This window comes from Hemicordylus capensis, chromosome 3, assembly GCF_027244095.1.
Source record: "Hemicordylus capensis ecotype Gifberg chromosome 3, rHemCap1.1.pri, whole genome shotgun sequence".
Lineage (NCBI taxonomy): Eukaryota > Metazoa > Chordata > Lepidosauria > Squamata > Cordylidae > Hemicordylus > Hemicordylus capensis.
Genome location: NC_069659.1, coordinates 322,967,086 through 322,989,388, shown reverse-complemented (window position 1 = coordinate 322,989,388; position 22,303 = coordinate 322,967,086). Strand labels below are relative to the sequence as shown.

Below are 22,303 nucleotides of genomic sequence, written 5' to 3'. Positions count from 1 at the left end.
TGGGACCTTTAAGTTTAGTTACAATATTGTGGTGTTACATACTGTGGGCCAGAGCCTAGTTTGCCAGATACATTCTTGGTAGCAATAAAGATTTTTTCTGCAATTGCAACTAATGGTGCCATAGGGCCAGTACACACTTTAGGGCAATTCTTATGCAAGTGCTTTGGGAGCATACAGAGCCCCTCTGCTGCACTCCTCCTGGGCACTATCGTGTAAACTGACATCACAATGTTGAGGCATTACATACAGCCACTGTGATGTACAATCACAGCAGAACTTTTCAGGACTCTACAATCACACTCGGAACCACCTTAAGTGGCACAGTCAGGAAATGTTTGACTAACAAGTAGAAGGTTGCCAGTTCAAATCCCCGCTGGTATGTTTCCCAGACTATGAGGAACTCCTCATCTGAGGAGGTCCGTCTCCAGTTACCCCCAACTCACTTGGTGGTCACACAGAGACAGGCCTTCTCGGCTGCTGCCCCAAGATTGTGGAATGCGCTCCCTGCTGAGTTACGATCCTCCCCATCTCTGGCTATTTTTAAAAAACATTTGAAAACCCTTTTTTTACCCAAGCCTTCTCAGATTTTTAATTAAAAAATACTGTTTGTTAATTTTATGGTTTTTAAATTATTGTGTTTTAACTTTTATATGTGTTATATGTTTAACTGTTTTAACTTTTTATATGTTTTAATTGGAGGAGAGGTCTATCAATGGCTACAAGTCGGAGGGCTGTGGGCCACCTCCAGCCTCAAAGGCAGGATGCCTCTGAATACCAGTTGTAGGGGAGTAATGGCAGGAGAGAGGGCATGTCCTCAACTCCTGCCTGTGGCTTCCAGCGGCATCTGGTGGGCCACTGTGCGAAACAGGATGCTGGACTAGATGGGCCTTGGGCCTGATCCAGCAGGGCTGTTCTTATGTTCTTAATTGTTGTTAGCCACCCAGAGACATATGTTTGGGTGGGGTATAAATTAGTTTGGGTTTAGTTTATTAGTTTATACATAAGTTTGGGTGGGGTATAAAGTTTATTAGTTTATACATAAGTTTGGGTGGGGTATAAATAAATAAACCCCACCCAAACCTATGTCTCTGGGTGGCTAACAACAATTAAGAACATAAGAACAGCCCTGCTGGATCAGGCCCAAGGCCCATCTAGTCTAATACATATGCACAGCGCAGGGGCGTAACAAGGCTGGAGTAGGTCCAGAGACAAAATTTTAAAATGGGCCCCTTGCTGATACACACACACACACTTCACAATATATAGTGCACTCACATCCCCATTATGCCAGCTTATCTAGAAAACTCCACTCGCTCGCTTTAACCCCGTCCCTCCACCCTCCCATGGGGAAGAGCGCTCCCTGCTCAAGAGTTGCTTCTGCAGACAAGGACTTTGCTGCATGCATGCCGACTTTGCTTCGAACTTGGGGTTGGCTTTTCCACTGCACCGAAGCTCTGCAGGTGTTCGGGAGTCATGTGACTTGCCGGGGGGGCTCAAGGCGTGGGGGCCCCCAGGCAGCCGCCTCCCCTTGTCTAATGGTAGTTACGCCCCTGGCACAGCGATATAGGAAGATGCTGAAAGGCATCATCTCATACTGCATGGGAGATGGCAATGGTAAACCCCTGCTGTTTCCTACCAAAGAAAACCACAGGGCTCTGTGGGCTCCAGGAGTCGAAATTGACTTGACGGCACACTTTATTTAGTCATACTCATTGTGCATACACACTGCATGGAAATGTTGGTTCACCTGTGTTGCCCCTCCATATAAATGTGTTCCCCTGCATTCCCAAGACACTTGCATAGGGGCTGCTACCAAGTTGAACTAGTCCTTAATTGGCAACGTTTGGATACTATTGCATTGGGAAGCTTGCAGTGCTGTTCTTTGCTGTGGAAAAGAAGCTTATGTTCGCTCTGGTGATCTGCTTCTTCCCTGCCAAAGAAGTTAAGCTTGCAGGAACATCCATTTTAAAATACGCCTTTAAAATGGCTAAAATATGCCTTTTAAAATACACCTTTTAAAAATATGCTTAAACCAGCATAGTCTCTTTTTTACACACAGGTTTTTTGCTTACTAAAAACAGTAAAACAATGTAGCACAATGCTTTATTCTAGAGATGCTTCCTGTCCTCAAATTGCTGTATGTTATGTCCTGACATTTTGCACACTGCAGACTGTGTGCAAGTGTGCCAGTGATGTGTTTTTTTTCTTTTTTATGACAGACAATTGTCCTATGGTCCATATTCCTGGCTTTACCTATCCTGTCAAGGAGTACCTTTTGGAAGATGTGATTGAAAAGCTACGGTTAGTATATAGACAGCCCTCTAGTTCCTTTGTGCACTATGGCAATAAAATGTATAGTTTGGCTATATGGGTGGCCCTCGTTATCTGTCGTTTTGACCCTCAGTTTCATGTATCTGCAGTCGGGCAATATATACCCGAACTTGTTATCCATGGTACGTGGCTTCACATATCCATCATCATCATCAATTTTATTATGGCCATTGCCCAGCAGAAATAGGAGTAACAAATATACTCAATACAACAATCAGTAAACAGCTTCACATATCCATGGTTTTTGGCAGCGCAATTCTGCCCTTACATGGATGTGCTCTTGCTGCACTTGCTCATGGGTTGTGAGAGGAGTTTTCAGGAGGACAGTGGAGTGCTTTGGTCTGCATGTTTAGAGTTTTTTGTGCTTCTAAGAGCCATTTTGGGTAGCATTTCACAGCATTTGGTATCCTTAGGGCGTTATTGGGGGCATTCAGGAGCCATTTCTGTGGAGCCTTTTTGGAGCCATTCCTGTGGAGATTCTTGGAGCCATTTTCTGGCGCTTCTTGTGGCATTGTGCTGCCCTCATGAGATGCTAATTTATCACTTTTATAAATTAAATTTTAATTTTGATTAAATTTTATTTTCAATTAAAAATTCACATTTTTTAATTCTGATAATTTCAGTACTGTACTTAATTTAAATTGCAATTTAAAATTCAGTTTAAATTAAAAAATGATTTTAATGATCCACTGAAAATCGATTCTCCTCTCATGCCTAGGGATGTGCTGCGAACTGGCTCAACTTCGAGCTAGTTCAACATCAAACTTGACCGGTTTGAAGGCTCTCACCTGGCTCTCACTTGAAGTTTGGCTCGAACTTCAGCCGAACCCCACCCAGCTGGTCCTGGGGTTCTAACAGGGGGAAGAGGCCCAGAACAGGCTGGAAATTGCTAGAACTTTTTCCTGTTGGAACCCCTGGACCAGTTTTGTTGTTTGTGGTTGTGGGAACCCCAGATTGGAACTCGTGCAGATTCCATCTGTATAGTAATTCCTTGCTCCTGTATAAGTAATTCCTTGGGCCACCTGTATTCCTTGCTCCTCTCTGCCTGAGAAGACACAGTGATATTTATCTTACTTACTTTTGGCCTTTACTTAATTTTATAGCTAATTGTAACATTTTACTACTTTCTTTCTGAAGGTACACTCCAGAAAATACAGATTCTCGATCACGTTGGAAAAAAAGGTTTCTGCAGGGGCGTGTAAGCAGGCAGGAAAAGGAAGAGAAAGAAGGAATCTATCATGAACGATGGCCAGATTATTTAAAGCAGTTGACAGAAAGGTAGGATGACGGTTAGCTCACTTTCCTTAAGGAAAGTAAGCTTATGAGATCACCCAGCTCTGTGTGTGTGTGTGTGTGTGTGCACGTGCATGTGTTGCTATCAACTTTGCAGTGCCTGGACCGATTTGAACCAAGTTTGGTACAGTTGTAGGGATACCTCAGTGGCGTAGCTTCTGATTATGTCATCCACTCAAGTTCAAGATGGCGGCCATGTAAACATTTGAGATGCAAGTGGGCTAACTTCAATCGCCTAACCGATTTGAACCAAATTTGGAACAGTTTTATGGACACAAAGGGACACCTCGATGGTGCCATTTGTGATTATGTCATTGACCCCAATTCAAGATGGCAGATGTTGATGGCAGATGGCAGACATTTGAGGTTCAAGTGGGCAAACTTGTGAATCTCCTGATTTGGACTAAATGTGGTACAGTTGTAATGACACATAGGGACACTTCAACAGCATAGTTTGTGATGATGTCATCCACCCCTTCAAGATGACGGACACATTAATGTTTGAGGTGCAAGTGGGAACCGATATCAACCAAATTTAGAACAGTTCTAGTGACAACGAGGGACACCTCAACGGCATCCCTTGTGATGATGTCATCTACCCCGATTCGACATAGTGAATGCATAAATGTTTGAGGTGGAAGAGGGCTAACTTGTGAAGATGGTAAATATCAGTTAAGATTATAGTGAAAGGAAAGTAGGCAGACTAGTTCTTACCAGTAAAGATAAGTGTGCCATCGAGTTGGTGTTGACTCCTGGCGACCGCAGAGCTCTGTGGTTGTCTTTTGTAAATACAGGAAGGGTTTAGCATTGCCATCTCCCGTGCTGTATGAGATGGTGCCTTTCAGCATCTTCCTATATCACTGCTGCCTGATATAGGTGTTTCCCATAGTCTGGGAAACATACCAGTGGGGATTCGAACCGGCAACCTCATGGTTGCTAGGCAAGTCATTTCCCTGCTGCGTCATTAGGTGGTACTTGTTTTATTTATGCAGCTTCCAAATTTCAATTATCTGTATGTATAAGACTGTAAAATGTCAACACTATTCTGTGTAAAAATAGCAGTAGTCTTAGTAATATGTGAATACTTGGCAACATTTTTATTCGAATATACTGACTGGTATCCTAACCAAGAAAGTGCCAATTCTGCACGAAGATCAGAATAACAGCTCTTCCAGATTAACCACATGGTTGCACCAGGGAAGAGGCAATTCTTGATGGCCTCTTTTCCCCCAGAAAGCTGTTTAGCCCTCAGGGACATATTTTCAGATGGTACAGAGGACTTTCTGGGGAAGGAAAGGTTTTTGGAGATTACCCCTTCCCTTGTGCACCAGTGCAGTTAATCTGGAAGCCCCGTTATGATTCTCTTGCTAGATACACTGGCACTTCCTTAGTCAGGATGTTATTCCAGAGCTAGGAATTTTCCATTTTCTGGAAGTAGCAGCAGCTTCCCTGTGTAACAGACTCAAGGGCTTTGTACTGTATTTGGCAAATGGGTTCACTCATGCTGCTTTCTCCTCTTTGTAGATTCTGCTGTTATCCTGTCCTTATAACAATTAGATACTTACTTGAAATTTGGCATTCCAAAATTTTATCAGTTATCTCTTTTCCCCTCATTGTATAAAATGAGAAGCTGTATGTGTGATTTTTTTGTATTGGCTTGTATGATGCCACTTTTTTTTCTCTTGAAATCATATTTGTGTATGATTTTTAGGTATTCAGAAAGTACAATCGAAGCATTAGAAATGATGGATGATGATAAAATTGATCTTGATTTGATTGCGGCACTGATCAGATATATTGTTCTTGAGGAAGAGGTGAGTATCAATTTGGTTAGTAGACCCTTTAATTCCTTCCAGCCTCAAATTAGATTGATCACAATCCAGCCAAAGTTAACTATTCTAAAATTCAGTTGACTTTAATAGATATTAAGTATGACTGAGCTTGCCTCAGTGAGACTTCTAAAAAGCTTAACTCTCTGAATCATGCCTGTTAAGGCTGTGCATGATTGTAAAGGTCAGGGTTGGGGTCCTGTGGACCCTTCAGAATGTCTGGGTTGGGATCGGGTTCGGGTATTTTCACAACCAACCTTTAACTTAATTATTAAAGGTAACTGGGATACTCCCTGTGAAACCTGGAAACATCAGAGAATCGCAGGGGAAGTGATGTAACGCTAGAGAATTGCAGGGAGAAACCTGGTAATTGGCCGCTTTTTTAAACTGTCAGTTTTAAAAATGGGCTTAAAAGGTTTGTATAAGATAGAAATTAATGTACGGGTTGGCTGACAGACAGACAGATAGAAGGCAGAGGTTTTTTGCCCTCACCCCCACCCCGGGCCAAGCCACAATTGGGGTGGGTGGGAAGCTAAACTCTCATCAGCATTTGGAGCTCCAAAGAGCTCCAGTTTCCTCCGAACAGGTTGGGATAACTCTGACCAGATCTAGGCTTCCCTAGGTTGGGGTTGGAATATCCCCGACACCCTCTGACCTCCCCAGTCCGACCTGGTTTAGGTGTCTGCTCCAAGCAGGACTGGTAGAGGGAAATGTATTTTAAACAAAATTGCCTAGTGAAATATGCACCTGGAATCTTTGCAGCCTTTCCCTAAGCAGTTTTCAAAGAAGTATATGAAGTAACTGGGATTAAAAGTCAAAATAAGTTGTTCTCCTACTAAGACCAGTTCTTTGGTGATTAGAGGTACAAACACATCAATTCATACAGCATTTTCAAAAACATGGTAAAAACAATCTCTTGATTTTGTTCCCATACAACATTGAGTTCTATGAAGACACTGTTGGTTAAGCTGTGAGAGACCCATAGCCATCGTCCTGCAGCTCTTGCTCTAGTAAAGAGTGCTCAGTTTATCTGGTAGGGCCACTGCAATGTTGCAAACAGGGCTGATGGCCAATACCTTATTTCCCCATTCTAGCTATACTGTGGTGGAAGTTCAGGAGTGCATTACGATACTCCATTGACAACAAAACAATAAGAAACGCAGCAAATAGTTTTCTACGATTTGTATACAGACATTTAAAATACTGCAGCTAACTTTAAAGGGAAGATGTGAATGCTTTTCCTCACTAGAGCATACATCTTTGGAGGTAGGGCTTGCCTCCAAGTATGCATTTATGGAACATATTGAAAAACTCTAGGTTGGCCAGCTTTATATTGAAAAATATATTTATATTTTGCACCTTGAATTTTGATCAGCATACAATTTTCAAATTGCAAAACTGGTAAAGGAATGTGTTTTTACAACCTGGCAAACTTGGCAACTTGGCAAATTGATGTATCCTATATTTATGGACTTTATGCATTAATATTTTTCTAAAAATCCCTGTGTTCATGCAGGAAGGTGCAATATTGGTATTTCTCCCTGGATGGGACAACATTAGCACTCTACATGAACTTCTCATGTCTCAAGTTATGTTTAAGTCAGGTAAAATATAATCTTTTTAAAGTTACTTTTAAAAGTGTTATTTTGGTATATTGTAGTCTAGATTTTACCTTTAGAAATTGTTGCCCAAACTTATCAACTTCATCTATTGTTGAACTACAACTCCCATCACACCCAGCCCTAATAAATTGGGTGGGGATGATGGGAGTTGTAGTTCACAGCAGCTGGAGTGCCAAGGTTGCCTACCACTGGTCCACAGTATCTGATCTTCAGCAGATAGATGTCTGCTTTAAGTGTGTTAGTGGTGAGCAACTATATCTGTGCTGCCAGGCCATTTTTCTAGCTTTTGTAGTCTTGGAAGGTTACGTTCTCTGTGTCCATAGAATTCTGCTGAACCTTTCCAGCTGGTGCTTTGAGGTTCTGCCCCTCTTATCATTGTCTTGCACCTTTCTCTGTCCTTTGCATGGCTGCTGGAGTCTTAGTCCCACGTTCCATGTTTTAATGCACATGCAGTGTTAAAGGGACATAATGGCTGAAACTGGGGTGCTGGCAGTCACTGAGTGGTCAATGTATGGAACAGATGACTGTGTCAGGGTACTGATGGGAAATCACTCGGTTTAATAGATTATTAAAAAGCATACCAGTGCAAAAGTCACCACTGTAAACATGGCGTTACATATGACATTACACAAACAAAATTACATCTTGCCAAAATTACACAAGATTAGCAGCTTTAGTGTAAGGAAAAATGTGCCAAATTTGTTTCAGATTGTTTATAAGCAATCTAGAAAGCACTTATAGTCTACTTGAAGAAAATGTTCTAACAATAATGGTTCGTACAATTATGCCACCTCTTAGTTTTCAGCTCTAGTTTTTCTGCTTTGTAACTAAATAAATAAATGTAAGCATCATGATGTTTATCTTCTATTTTCAGATAGGTTCATCATCATACCTTTGCATTCACTGATGCCTACTGTTAACCAGACCCAGGTAAGTAGTATAATTGAAAGTAAATTATTTTAATATTTGCATATATATAATATAATTTCAGATTTGCTCTACATCTGAATGCAGATGTAGATTAGATTTGCTCTACATCTGAATGCAGTGTTTTAACTAAATTGCAGTGAGTGCAAAAGCTGTGTTAACTGATTACTTCCTGAAACTGCTAGCAAGGGTATGTTCAGACCCCTGAAGTCTTTGCATGCAGTGCGAAGACTTCCTCCTCTCTCCACAATATATGCATATATGACATTCTATACCACCACCCACAAATGTCTCGTGGTGGTTGACAAAAATAAAGCTGCAGTTAAAAATCAAACATTAAAACAGTTAAAACTTTTTTTAAATTGAAGTATTTAACACAATGCCTGTACTGGGAGATCATGTTTGTTTAAACAAGGAATCTACCTGACTCTGCAGTCTATCTGCTTTAAAGGGATTAAAGATTATATCCATTGTCCTGACTTTTTAATTCTAGATTGTGTTGCAATTATCAAATGATGCTTAGTTGTTCTGGAGTGCAGTTTAAACATTGACGCAGTCCAGACACTCCAAGAAAGCACAGATGGTTTGATAATGCTGGTTTGTTGGGATTGTTTAACAAACAAGGAGGTTTTGCATTTAATTGGGCATGCAAGGAGAGGATGTGTTCAGGTTTTGTTTATGATTCTAAAGTTCATTGCATACAACCATTTTCATAAAAAGATTATAAATTCCAAAATAAAAACTTGTACTTCTCTGCTGCCTGGAGCTGAGGACATCTCTGAGTGGGTTATCCTTCCCACGTGCTCCCAGGCAGGACTAATTGAAATTTGTTACAAGCTTTAATTGCTCAAGCAGGATAACCCTGCCCAGTTCTTTTAGTCCTGCTGTGCTGCTAGGCAAACCTCCATAACTTAGCTCTTACTCTCTTCAGATTTCCACCTTTAACAGCTATTACTTTTCTTCTCCACTGATCTTCACTCCAGCCTATTCCCCAGCTATATATTTCATTCTTAGCTCTTTCTTTTATTTTTTTAAAAATAACGCTTTACTCTCTACATTCCACCTTATTTCTGTGTGCCTGTAAAGCGGCATCAGGCTATCAGGCACATTTTACTCCCATCAGGAGCGAACAGGACAGGATTCCCACTCTCTACTAGAGCCCGGGCTCTCCGCCTCCTGCGGCCCGAATTACTGCCACAACACATGGCCAGGGAGAAATGGAGGATGCTGTTCCGGGTCCTGCCCAGCCCACCCGAAGCTCAGTCAGAGCTCACAAGGAGAACGTTCCAGACAGTGTGGGCCAGGCATCCACCTCACTCCCACCTCTGCCGAGCTCTTCGGAGCACTCACAGGCTCTCCCCACCTTGAGCGCTAATGGCTCTGCAGCTTTGGCAGGAACATCGGGAGCCGTTGCCAGTCAAGGACATGCCTCACTGACTTCTAATTTGTTGGCCACGGACCGCCAGGGAGCAAAAGGGGTGCAGTTTTAACCACGCAGAGGGACGCTTCAGCAACACCGGTGAGATCCCTCCTTGTCACGGCTAGTCCCCCCCCCGGCAGTTCCCCCCTCCTCAATACCAGTCATGGACTTTTCCCAATAAATTCCCCCTGCTTGGTAGAATTGGATATGGGACACCTTGGCATCCTCAAAGGGAGTGGCGCGAAGGGCCAGGAAGGGCAAGAAGGGGGATGCCATACAGTTTGTCTCCGGGGCTTCTACTGCAACTGTAGTTGGAAGGCATAGCTCATAGTTGAGGTACTGGCCCATACATCTATGTATGGGCCAGTGCCTCAAATCTGGCTGCAGTTCCTTATGATGGTGTGAAGGTGTTTGGAGAGGAGGCCCTTAAGGTGGTATTAGTGGAGTCAAAGGACAAACGTAAAATTGTGCCTCTACCCCCAGCTCCATGTTGTCGGGAATGTCCCCCTCCCAGGAGGCCTTTCCATTTTCAGTTTCATACCTTTCAGTTGTTCCAACCCTCCTTTTGGGGGAGGGACAGAGACTTCACGACTCAACGCCCCAGTGGAACAGACAACGGGGGGTTAGAGCTTGATTAGTACTCGGAAACAACAATGACTTACCTCTAGTGTGGCGGGGTGCCTGTCAGCTTATTACCAGACATTGTAAATAACGACCACAGACCAGTGAGTTTTAACTACCATTGTGACAGGCTACTGTACAGACCTGAGGACCACTCCCCGCCAGCAGATTCCATTCCACACCAAGATCACATTGTCCTGTCAAGCAGGGCATCTATATCTTTGCCAATTTGGACGACCTCCCCTTAAAATCTCCATCTATTCTAGCAGCCTCAAGGGACCTGCAGCTAACCCTACAGGCAATGGACCAACGCGGGTTCCTCGTAAACAGAGAAAAGAGCTACTTAACTCCATTCTACCAAATATTACACCTGTGCGTACAAATAGATACTCAAAAGGACAAGCTCTTGCCAGAAGAATGCTTACAAGCATTACAACAGGAGGTAGCTGTAATATGATCTGGGGAAGCTAGGCTGCTATCCTTAGCGCAACCTCTCGGCTTAATGGTGGCTACCTTGGATTCCGTGCCGTGGGCCAGGTTTCACCTGAGAGCTCTTCAATGGTTCCTGCTTCCCCTTCCGAATCCTATGGCACGGAAGATCAACATAACAGTGTCTATACCTCACCAGATTCTAGAGTCACTTCAGTGGTGGATGATGGATTACAACCTCCAGTGGGGAAAGGAGTTCATCGACCCACCCTGGGTCATCATTACAATGGACGCCAGCAAGATGGGGTGGGGGACACATTGTCTATGCACGTCAGCCCAGGGACGATGGTCCCTGACAGACTCATTACATATTATCAGTTGGTTGGAACTGAGGGCTATTCATCTTGCCCTATTATCTTTCCAGTACATAATTTGCCACAAACACGTGTTGCTCAGGACTGACAACATGACTGCGAAGGCCCACATAAACAGGCAAGGTGGGACTAGGTCAAGATCACTGCAGACTGATTATGTGCTGGGCAGAGAGTCACCTAGCTTCAATCATGGCGTACCATGTCCAGGGAGATCTCAACTTGATAGCAGACTGGCTGAACTGAGAGCAGCTACTACCAGAGGAGTGGGCGCTCAACCTGAAGGTTTTCCAGAGAATCACGAAATGCTTCGTGATGCCGCAAGTCGACCTATTTGCATCGGCTGTCAACACTCAACTCACCAGGTTCTTCACTTATTTTCAATTCCCACAAGTTGAGGCAGTGGACTCCCTGTCAACACAGTGGCCATCGAGCTTTCTGTATGCATTCCCTCCGACACCGCTTCCTACTCAGAGTTTGCCAGCTCAGGGCCCAGGTGATTCTTGTAGCTCCATACTGGCCCAGGAGACCATGGTTACTGGAACTGTTTCACATGGCAATGGAGGAACCATGGTTTCTTCCAGTGTTTGCAGACCTACTGTATCAAGGTCCAGTAGAGCATCACGATCCAGGCTGGTTACAGCTAGCCACCTGGAGACTGAGTGGGGAATATTGAGACAGTATGACCTCAATATTGTTGGTTTCCACATGGGATTCAACAAAGTGCTAATACATGTGGAGAGCTTTTCTGCATTGGTCAACCAGACATTCCATTCCCCGTGGCACAGTGATGATTAAGCATCTCATAGCTTTTCTTCAAGAGGCCTTGGACAAGCGGCTCAAAGCTAACATGCTGAAGCGACAGGCTGCATCACTTGCTGGGATCATCTCAGGGATTTCTAGGGGGAACGTACTGAAACATCCACACCTAAAAAGTCCAGAGGGGAGCAACACTTCTATCACCCATGGTGGTCCATCGGTTCCCTTCTTGGAATTTACACACTGAGTGCTACAGCATCGCCATTTGAGCTGATACGCTCCTACCTCTGAGAGTTCTATCATACAAGACAGCTTTCTTGATAGCGGTGACTTCGGAGTGCATGCTTTCCGAGCTACATGCTCTGTCCACTCACAAAAATGTTTGCATCTTTTCAGCTGACTCAGTGTGCCTCATAATGGACCCCCCCCCCTTTTTCCCCGCCTAAGGTGACATCTTTTCACCAGTCATAGGATGTCGTATTACCATCCTTTTGTCCTAGTCCGGTACATGCGAAGGAACGGGAATGGCACAAATTAGACGTTCGGTGATGCCTCAAGATGTATCCGAGATCTACGGAGGGCTTCAGACATACAGAGGCTTTGTTCATTAGTTTTCTACCAGCACCTATGGGCAGTCAAGTGTCAACATCCACTATTACCAGGTGGATATGCGCTTGTATTTCACTAGTGTACGAGTCTCTACATCTGCGCTCCCATTAACACATCCTGACACATTGCACGAGGGTGGCGGCCACATCTTCTGCCATTTCAACAAATGTTCCTGTGCGGGATAACTTCCGGGCTGCCACATGGAAGGTGCCCTTGACTTTCACAAAGCACAAAATCATTTTGTATGCTTCTTCCCAGGCAGCATTCGGTCATAGGGTTCTTCAGCAGGTGCTTCCCCAGAGTAGGCAAGGACGCTCCCTCCCAGAGAGTGTTGTGGCCAGAGCTGTGGTATGTTCCACTCAGAGATGTCCTTGGCTGCAGGCAGTAGTGAAAGCAGCATTGATTCAATTACCATGAAGGCTTCTTCTTGCTGCTGGAGCCAAGGACATCTCAGCCCTCCCAGGTAGTGTCTTGGCTTACTCCATGGAAAATTACACGAGCTCTAGGTTTCCTGGGAATTACACGAGCTTACACTTTGTTCTTTGGGGTTGTTCCTTCATACTCTTGTTCATGCTTTATTCTATGAATGTTTTCTCTTTGCATATCTGTTATATAGTTATATACATTCAAGTGCTAATTGCACATCCAGCCTAAAAGAACTCGGTGGGGTTATCCTGCTTGGGCTCTTAAGGCTTGTAACAAATTTCAGTTTATCCTGACTGGGAGCACGTGGGAAAGATAACCCACTCAGAGATGTCCTCGGCTCCAGCAGCAAGAAGAAGCCTTCACGGAAAGTGAACCAATGCTTCTATTCCAAAACTAAAATAAAATAATCATAAACAGTGTTTCAATTGTGCATTCTAAAATAAAGAGTCTGTTCATTCCAGGATAAAAAAAACCAGATCAGTTGAGCCTTACAATTTACAGCTATAGACTTCAAAACATTAATTCTAGTCTTTTTAGCAGTTGTGGCAAGCAGAGCCACATGCTGGGTAACATAAGGATCTGTATCTGAATGTAAGCTACAAATTTGTTCAGCTGATGTTCTGTTACCCATCCTTTTCAGCAAGGGCTCAGAACCCTGAGAACCCTGCTCTCAGAACCCTGGGAGCAAAGAGAAATTGCCTACTGGTTTTGGCGGGGAGTAGGGTTGTCTTAATTGGACTAGTGTGTGGATACATGTTTAAACTGACAGAATGTTTTAACTGACAGAAGTAAACAAATTTTAGGATGAAAAACAGCTTCTTACAGGGTGTGTGTGTGTTTACACACAGTAGGTCCCACTGGCTGACATCCAGACTTACTTGATAGTACTGATTGGAAATTATTGTAAAGGACTAATTAATTTAAATCCTGGCTAAACTACTGTGCTTCCCTCAAGTAGTTTAGTCAGGATGTAAGCCATTGTATTTCACAGAGCTTACTCCTGGGTAAGTGTGCATTGATTGTTAGAACCTCTTCATTCTCTCTCTCTCTCACTTTGTTTTGCATACTCCGTTTTTGTTTTTGTTTTAGGTTTTTAAAAAGACGCCCCCTGGAGTCCGTAAAATTGTAATTGCAACCAACATTGCTGAGACTAGGTAAATCTTTGTTTATGTTTCAAGCGATTGATTGATTGATTGATTAAGTGCCGTCAAGTTGGTGTCGACTCTTAGCAACCACATAGATAGATTCTCTCCAGGATGATCTGTCTTCAACTTGGCCTTCAAGGTCTTAGTGGTGCATTCACTGTTGTCATAATCAAGTCCATCCACCTTGCTGCTGGTCATCCTCTTCTTCTTTTTCAAGCTATACTGAATAATTATTACAATTTTTGCAAATGTGTTCTCTTAATGAAAACTTTAAGGTTCTTAAGATCCCTTTTCATAATGGAAGAAGTAGTAAAGTAAATATATACACTGAGGCTTCTTTCTGACTCATAATCAGAGTTTTAGGAGTTTAGTGTGGAATGGATATACAAGATTGGGCTATGTTTCTAAGCTTAAAGTTGGATTGTCAGTTGGTGGTTTGTGGAATAGCAAAAGTATGTCTAATATGCCCCTTTTCTTGTCTAGTTTCATATTTACCCTTCGAAGGAAGGGAAGAAGTGAGTCAGTACAAGCCTGCCAGGAGAGATCACTCCTTTGCTGGTGTGCTTTAGTGCTTCCCCAGTTTATCAACTGTAATAAGGGGAAAATGAAGAGATATGGGGTGGGTGTGCTTTAAAAATATGCAACCTTAAGCATCCTTGCTTAGAGGTAAATTCCATTTTATATATGTATATAGAAATTTAAAATATTTCTCTCTTGCCCCTTCAGTTCACTCCTGCTCAGGCAGCTTACTTGCAATAAAAACACATCAGTTAAACAGACATTTTAAAAATGGCAACAAGATAAAATGGACAGAATTAAAACAGGAGATCCAATTAAAACCAAATTTAAATGCTTCTCTAAAAATAGTTTTCAGGTTCTTTTTAAAATGTAACAGGGAGGGAGAATGACGAAGCACCTCTGGGAGGCATTTCAAAGATGAAGGGCCACTACTGAGAAGGACCTGTCCCTACCAACTGAATCTGCATCAGTGGTGGACGTGATAGCAAACTAGCAGTCAGTGAAACTGCCACAGGATAGGTGTCAATTTGCGTAGCAACTAGCATCCTTGCAGCAGCATTCTGAACCAACTGAAGCTTCCAAAGCAGTCTTTGGAAACTGCTTTGGGCAGCCCCACTGAGAGTGGATTGCAGTAATTCAGTCTAGATATAAATAATGCTTGGGTAAGAGATCAGATCTGGTTTCTTTAGGCAGGGTTGCAGCTGGTGCATCAGCCAAAACTGGTAAAAGGCACTCCTTGAACACTGCTGCCACCTAGGTTTCCAAGAACAGCAACAGGTTGAGGAGAACCACCAAGCTATGGACTTAGTCTTTCAGATGAAGTGTAAATCTAAGAGCAGATTTACCTCACTACTTTGTTATCAGTTTTATGGATGCAGAGCACCTCTGTCTGATCTGGATTACGTTTCAGTTAGAATGGCCTCCAGGCATCAGTTCAGGACATCATGATTTAAATAAATTGAGCTGCTGATAACCGCTCTCAGTGGTTTCATGTCTATGTTGAACAGCACTGGGGACAGAACAGAATCCTGAAACACCACATAAGCCAATGGTCATGGGGTAGAGCAGGTGTTCCCCAGCACCATGTTTTGGGTGCAGCCTTCCAGGTCAGAGTGGATCCAGAAGGCAGTACTGGGGGCGGGTGCCTGCTCTTCCCCTTGACCATTGGCTTGCTTCCATGTGAGCAAGTTTAATGTAATTAAAGAGTTCTACTGGCTCCCATTCCATTTCAAAGCACAATTCAAAGTGCCAGCACTCTCCTTTTAAAGCCCTATATGGTTTAGGATCTGAGTGTCTGAAGGAACGCTTGGTCCTACATCAGTATGCCGATACGAACTGAGAAGAGGTTGTGGTGTCCCGCTAGTGAAATTATCTCCCCAAGAAAGCTGGCATAGCATCTACGCTGTTGTCTCTTTTTGGTGCCACTAAAAAATTGGTTTGTTCTTCTAAGTGGCCTTTTAATTTATGATGGTGTTGATTATTATTTAGAATACGCATTTATTCCAAAGCAGTTTACATAGCGAGGAGTGAGAATAGGGTTGTCTGTCCCAAAGTGGTTCACAATCCAATAGGAAACACAAGGGAGATGCCAGCATCAGCCACTGGGAAAGACAACTATGCTGAACTGAAGAGGGACAGTTGCTATCCCTCTGCAAAATAGCAGACAACCATCTTTTTCAAACTGGGCCTCTGTACCCATTTAGCAGTGTTAACAGAAGCTTTTAATCTATTGTTTTGAATTGTGGCTTTGTTATTGTTTGTTATGATGAGATCATTTTATTATTTTTCTGTAACTCCCCTGGAAACACCAATGAAGAGTGATATAGAATTCTTATTTTTTTAATTGATTTTTTAAAAGTAATAAATAAAAGTCTCTAGTATTACTGTATCCAGTAGCACCTAGACTAGTTAGTTATGACTAAGCACCACTGAAATCAGTGAGACAAGTTAGTGATGCTGATTCAATCAGCTCACCAAGGATTTGCCACATATTGGAAGATGCCATAGTATTAAAGACCAAATACTAGTAGAAGTTTGTATAGAACAATAGTCTGTCCAGTGTGTCTTCTGACTGTCTTAGTTTTGGGCATACTTCTGGTGGGAGGGTCTCATGCAGCAGTTCAGCCAGGTTACCACTTTGGTTGTTTAATAGCTTTTTAATTGCTTGACAAATCTATTCTTGTTAAGTAGCAAATAGCAGGACTGTAGCAATTAACAGTTGCTGTTCTTACACTTAATTGTATAACATTAGGAAAGGGCAACTTGTGAGGGGAAAGGTTTTTCTTAGGTTGACTTCTCAATCTGCTAAAAGTGTCTCTGATATTGAAAAGCTGATTTCTTATCTCCACATCCCATTTCTGTAGCATCACCATAGATGATGTGGTATATGTTATAGATGGAGGAAAGATAAAGGAAACCAACTTTGATACACAGAACAACATTAGCACGATGGCTGCCGAGTGGGTTAGCAAAGCAAATGCCAAGCAAAGGAAAGGAAGAGCAGGGAGGTAAGAGTAATGGCTACCAGTGTGTCTATGCTGACATTCAATGTTAAAATAGCTTTGGCATACCTTCCAGACATTTAACCTTTCCCTTTATAGCTTATTCTCTTGAATTTCAACCTTTCTCGATTGCTACTGTATTTGCTTGCAGTAATTTTGGTGCTGTTTGGTTTTCCTAGCACTGTCATTGTCCTTTTCATAGATGGCAAACCTCAGCTGTAGAGCTGAGGTTTGAGCAGTGTGCTGTACACTTCAAAGACAAATATATTGAGTCATGTGCTAGAATCCTACTTGGTCAGAAACTCCGTTTCGTGTTTTCCGGCTTCTGAGCATGGGCCTCAGCCTGCAAACATTACGCCACAGTGAAGTTTACGTTCCTTTTAGAAGGTCTAGAGATTCAGTAGCTTGATCTCTCTCCTACATGCTTAAAAAAGAAGGAAGTAATCAGCTATTTGATTAGGGGATAGATGGGTTGTTTTGGTGAATGGAAGAACAGTAACGTTAGTTAGTATCGGACTCCGCAAAACATACCTATAGGGCATGATCCATTCACAAGGTGGGCACAGAACCTGCACATGGAGATTCTTATATGGCACAACTGAGCCCTTTCTACATGCAAACAGCCAGTGTGAGGGGGTGGCAGAGGAAACAAGAGGCCTTTGCACCCTTCATGTGTTCCCATCTAGCCCTCCCTCTTCTTTCCAATCACTTGCTCAGAGCACAAGTAACTTGAATCATGGTGATAAAGCCTTGTGGATTTTTAATAGCATTACTCATTGTGGTGATATCTGTCCGTCCATCCATCTAAAAAAATAATAATTCAAAACTGCATCACCTTTCTATGAATATCATTTCCAGAATACATAGATAGAGAGAGTAAGTGAAAACTGCTTTGTTGAGTTTTAAAACTCCACAGCTCTTTGTGGAGTTGCTTAATATTTTTCCACACAGGCATCCTGTATCGTCTTTGATTAGTCCCTGGGATATAAACTCATTTCAGACTTTTGCTAGTTGAATGCATTGATAAGTGAGGAAAAACAACTTATGGTGAATCTGATATAAACTGTAATTTGTCTTGACTCTAAAAATGCATATAACATTGACTGGGCACTTTGATTGGACTTGGCTGTAGTAAATGTGGAATCCTGAATAAGGAAAATTGGACGAAGCCTATTAGGCTTAGTGCACATTGGATGCAATCCCTTTGTAAATGGCTATTGGGCTATGCCAGGCAAATGAGCTTGCTGTGATGTGGGGAGTTCTTCTGGTAGCTTGAAATATGTTTGGGTGACATGTCGAGAATTATCTCTAGCCTTGGTCCTTCCCATTCCTATTCCTGTGACATGCTTAGAAAGAAGCGAGCACTAGTTTGGCCACACTGCCCCACCTTGTTGCTCCTCTGTGGTGATGCTGTTCTGATCGTTGCACCAGTTCATAATTGTTCCTTGAGGGCCTGGTGGATCATAGCATTAGAACTTAAGTCTCTTTCTCTCACCGTGGCATTTACCAGAGTGGTGTTCATTTTTAAAAGATTGCACTGCTTTTTAATAGAAACAACGCTATTAGCCAGTAGTTACTTCATAAAGCCTCCTAACTATTACATGTCTGTTAAAGAAGAAAGCATATAATAGGAAATATTTATGTTCTTGCAGAGTCCAGCCAGGTCAGTGCTATCATTTGTTCAATGGTCTGCGTGCTAGCCTGCTGGATGATTATCAATTGCCAGAAGTCCTGAGAACGCCTTTGGAAGAACTCTGTTTGCAGATCAAGGTAAGATGTGGTATTGGATGAATTGGAAGGTCTAGTTCTGTAGGTGTAGCTTTTTAAAAATAAACTATTTTGCATAAATATTCAGAATTTACCAAAGTGGTTATGATTGAGATTGTGTGTTCACTGGGACTGTTGGCAGCTTATAGCAGGTAGAACTCCCTGGGCTCAGCCAATGATCTCTACTGTATAACTAGCAATGGGAAACTTTGCTTGTGCGTGGTGCTATATCTGCTTATGAGCACCGCTACTGTTCAGTTTTGCAGGGTAGCCCCGAGCTTGTGGAATTTTCTTCTCAGTCAGGCATGGAGCTGATGCTCTGGTGTCGCCTTTCAATGGCGGTGTAAAATTCAACCCTTCTGAAGGACTTTGGTTGCTGAGATGTTGCTGTTACTGGGTGCCATCCAGAGGAGCACTACTGCAAAGATATTCCTTAGTGTTGAGAAACCTTTGGCAGCCATGGGGGATATGCTGTGGGTGGCTACAGGGAGAGGGGAGGAGTAACCAAAAACGGGATGGAGGCACCTTCTGTATGCACCTGTAAAGAGTATACAGAACCAGTGGTCCCTCTAATTTTTGTCATCTCTGTGCGGAATGAGTTTTGTTCTGGGTGGCAGTATCAAGGCAGTGTGTGCGCACATGCATTCAGAGTGGGGCCTTCCTGATTCAAACTGAGTGGGATCTAAAATGAACTGAGCGGACATCCATAAACTTGTGAGTGTGTGCACGCCTTAGAGGGAACAGTGCACAGAACTGGTTCACTTTTTTGGGGGGGGGGAGGTTGACTAGAATTTGTTTCTGGTTACTGGAGCACATCTCTACTTTAGGACTTGGTGACCCATCTGAGGGTGATGCTTATGATAAGTCTTGTGGGGTTGAAAGTACAGATATACAAGATATTAAAGTACAGATATGTTCACATGTAATGTCATACTGCAATTTGGCACTATGGGAGCAAGCCCTACATTTCTGGACTCCTTCCTCTGTCCCTTGCATGCTCTGCTTAATTCCTTTCTCCCCTACAAACCAGGTTTGCAAAACAGGATTAAACCCTAGTCTGCGACAGTGGTCACTCCTAGTTTTTTTCATCTCTGTGCAGAATGAGTCATGAACCAAGGCACTGTGTGCACACCTACATTCAGAGTGAGGCCTTCCTAATTCAACCTGAGCAGAATCTAAAATTAACTGAGTAGACATCAGAAAACTTGTGAGCGCATGCATGTGAGCATGCCTTAGAGGGAACAGTGGTCTACAATTCTGATTTCCAGGGCAAATGCAAACTAGTTATTTACATCCAGATTAGCAAAGTACATGTGAACATGGGCCTTAGTTTGTTGCTATCCTTTTTAATGTCCACCTGTGATGTTTGCTATCCTCAAAACAACCACTTTAAAATAATATGCTGATTATGTAATACAATTTTAATTTTTAAAAGGTTTTAAGGGTTTATTGTAATTTTAATCTTTTATATGATTTTTAGGTTTTAGTTTCTGTTTAGTTAGCTTGTAAACTGTCCTGAGATTTTATATAAGACAGTATATAAATAAGACAAAGTAAAATAAATAGCAATCATTATACTGACTGAAGGAACCCATTGTTATCAGCTAAACATAAAAGTCACTTTCTGAAGCACACAATTAAAAGTTAATTTACTAATCTGTTGTGTGTGTTTAAACATTTCTGATTGAAAAAGTAAAATTTTCATGGTAATAATTGCAAGTCATAAAGATTGTTTAATGTTGTGCAGGTTGATTTGAATGTATAATCAACAAGTGTGAATGTGGTTTTCTTTCAGATTTTAAAGCTTGGAGGAATTGCTCACTTTCTGAGCAAGCTTTTGGATCCACCATCACGTGATGCTGTGTTACTGTCTATAAATCATCTCATGCAACTGGTAAATTTGTCTTTACCCCCACACTAATAAACATGTTCAGAATTTATCACCTAGAGATGTATGTCTCTACCACAAGTCATAGTACTTTACTGTTCAGATATTAAAACTGAACAATTACAAAATGCTTGAGCAGTTACCAAATGCTTGGGATGCTTCTTACAGAAATTACTTCCAAATATTTAAATTCTATAAGGTCTTAGCTTATAAGGCAGATAATGTATCTACCATTATAACTGGTATTATATTGTAATACTCAATTGATTAGTCTAAATCACAAATGCACTAACTTGAGACCTGTCTAACCGATTTGAACCAAATTTGGTACAGTTGTAGTGAGTGACACACAGAGACACCTCAATGGTGTAGATTGTAATGATGTCATCCACCCCAATCCAAGATGGCAGAAGTGTGAACATTTGGGGCACAAGAGATCTAACTTGTGGACCTCGATTTGAACCAAATTTAATCCAGTTGTAGTGAAAATAGGCAGATTGGTTCTTACTAGAACAACTTGTTATTAATTGTCGTTGAAGCAGTTTAACAGCTTCACTGTGAAGCATTGTGATATACATTGTAGAAATAAAAGTAACCAGTTCTCATATTCAGGATTGAATGTATCTTGCCCATGGCTGATATGCATGGGCATCCATTAACTCTATTTTCTGGTGCAGTACATAACATGCTTTTTTAAAAGAGAAAAGCAAGCAAGTACCTAGCCTTCATGTTTCCTGAGTTGGGGGGAAAGGCAAGCCATGGTTTTGAAGCGTCAGAAATGTGATGAACAAGATTCCAGTGTTTCCCAATTGCCTTCCTCAGCCGCCTGAGTTATTCACTATGAAACAAGCTTAGTGTTTTAACTGTAGGTACAGAATTTGGGTTTCTTTGACATAGTGTAACCATCCACGGTTTATATATTTTGGCCTAATTCTTATAAATAGTATGTGAAGTGGTAAGTCTGTCTTAACTGTACCACTTCAGACTGTAGGCCATGAACCTCCTTATCCTCCACATCCCTACACCTAGAAAACAGGATTGTCTGGGAGCAGGCTGGGCTATAGAACCTTTCCCCCCAACATACTGTAGTTTTCTATGTGCAGGGAATGCTTCTATATGGTGGTGAAGTATGAAGCTGTACAGGTTTGAACACCTCATACATTATTAGTGAAACCTTGGTGGTCTTTTAGTTAGTGTGTATTTGTGTGTGTTGCTATAATTTTGAGGGAGAAGTATATCATGTTAAGATGAAATATGAAATTTTAAATTTGAAGGACGGGGTGAGATGACATAAGTAGAAAGTATTTAACTGCCTTCAGATGTTTCATCTATTGTTGTACTGTCAATGCCTGTGAGGGTGAATGGGAACATGACAGCTAGTCCTGTCTGACGTGGGTGGTACCTCTCAGGTAGGGATAGGTCTGGACCGGTCCGGAGGCCATTCTAAAGGCCTCCAGACTGTCCGGACCAGTTCGGACCTGGCCGGTTTGGTTCGGGTGGGGTGGGTTCCTTTAAGGGCGGGGGAGGGTTTACTTACCCCTCCCGCCGCTTTCCCCCATCCAGCGCGCATATTCTTTGTAGTAATTGGGGTGGCAGGATACCTCCATGCCGCCCCTTCTCCCTCTTGAGTGCAAAAGGCTTGCCAGAGCCTTTTGTGCACGCGCACGTCGCCCGCAAGCTTCACGTCTCCTCGACGCGCGTGCACGTCGGAGAGACGTGAAGCTCACGTGCGTGTGCGCAAAAGGCTCCGGCAAGCCTTTTGCACTTAAGTGGGAGAAGGGGCGGCAGGGAGGTATCCTGCCGCCCCAAATACTACAAAGAATATGCGCGCTGGGGGGGTAAGTAA

At 42.5% G+C, this 22,303-nt stretch overlaps 1 protein-coding gene across 3 annotated transcripts in view; it reads left to right on the top strand.

Annotated features, from left to right (window-relative positions):
• Positions 1–22,303, top strand: part of DHX36 (DEAH-box helicase 36) — a 51,465-nt gene that overhangs the window by 15,986 nt on the left and 13,176 nt on the right. For all 3 annotated transcript variants that reach the window (XR_008319483.1, XM_053309693.1, XM_053309694.1), the window contains 9 exons: positions 2,220–2,301; positions 3,469–3,609; positions 5,336–5,438; positions 6,970–7,057; positions 7,950–8,005; positions 13,727–13,791; positions 16,665–16,808; positions 18,455–18,572; positions 20,365–20,463. Coding sequence is in view for 2 of the 3 variants with exons in the window: in XM_053309693.1 (XP_053165668.1) it covers positions 2,220–2,301; positions 3,469–3,609; positions 5,336–5,438; positions 6,970–7,057; positions 7,950–8,005; positions 13,727–13,791; positions 16,665–16,808; positions 18,455–18,572; positions 20,365–20,463 (896 nt within the window). In the remaining variant the exon portion in view is untranslated. The remainder of the gene's footprint in view (positions 1–2,219; positions 2,302–3,468; positions 3,610–5,335; positions 5,439–6,969; positions 7,058–7,949; positions 8,006–13,726; positions 13,792–16,664; positions 16,809–18,454; positions 18,573–20,364; positions 20,464–22,303) is intronic.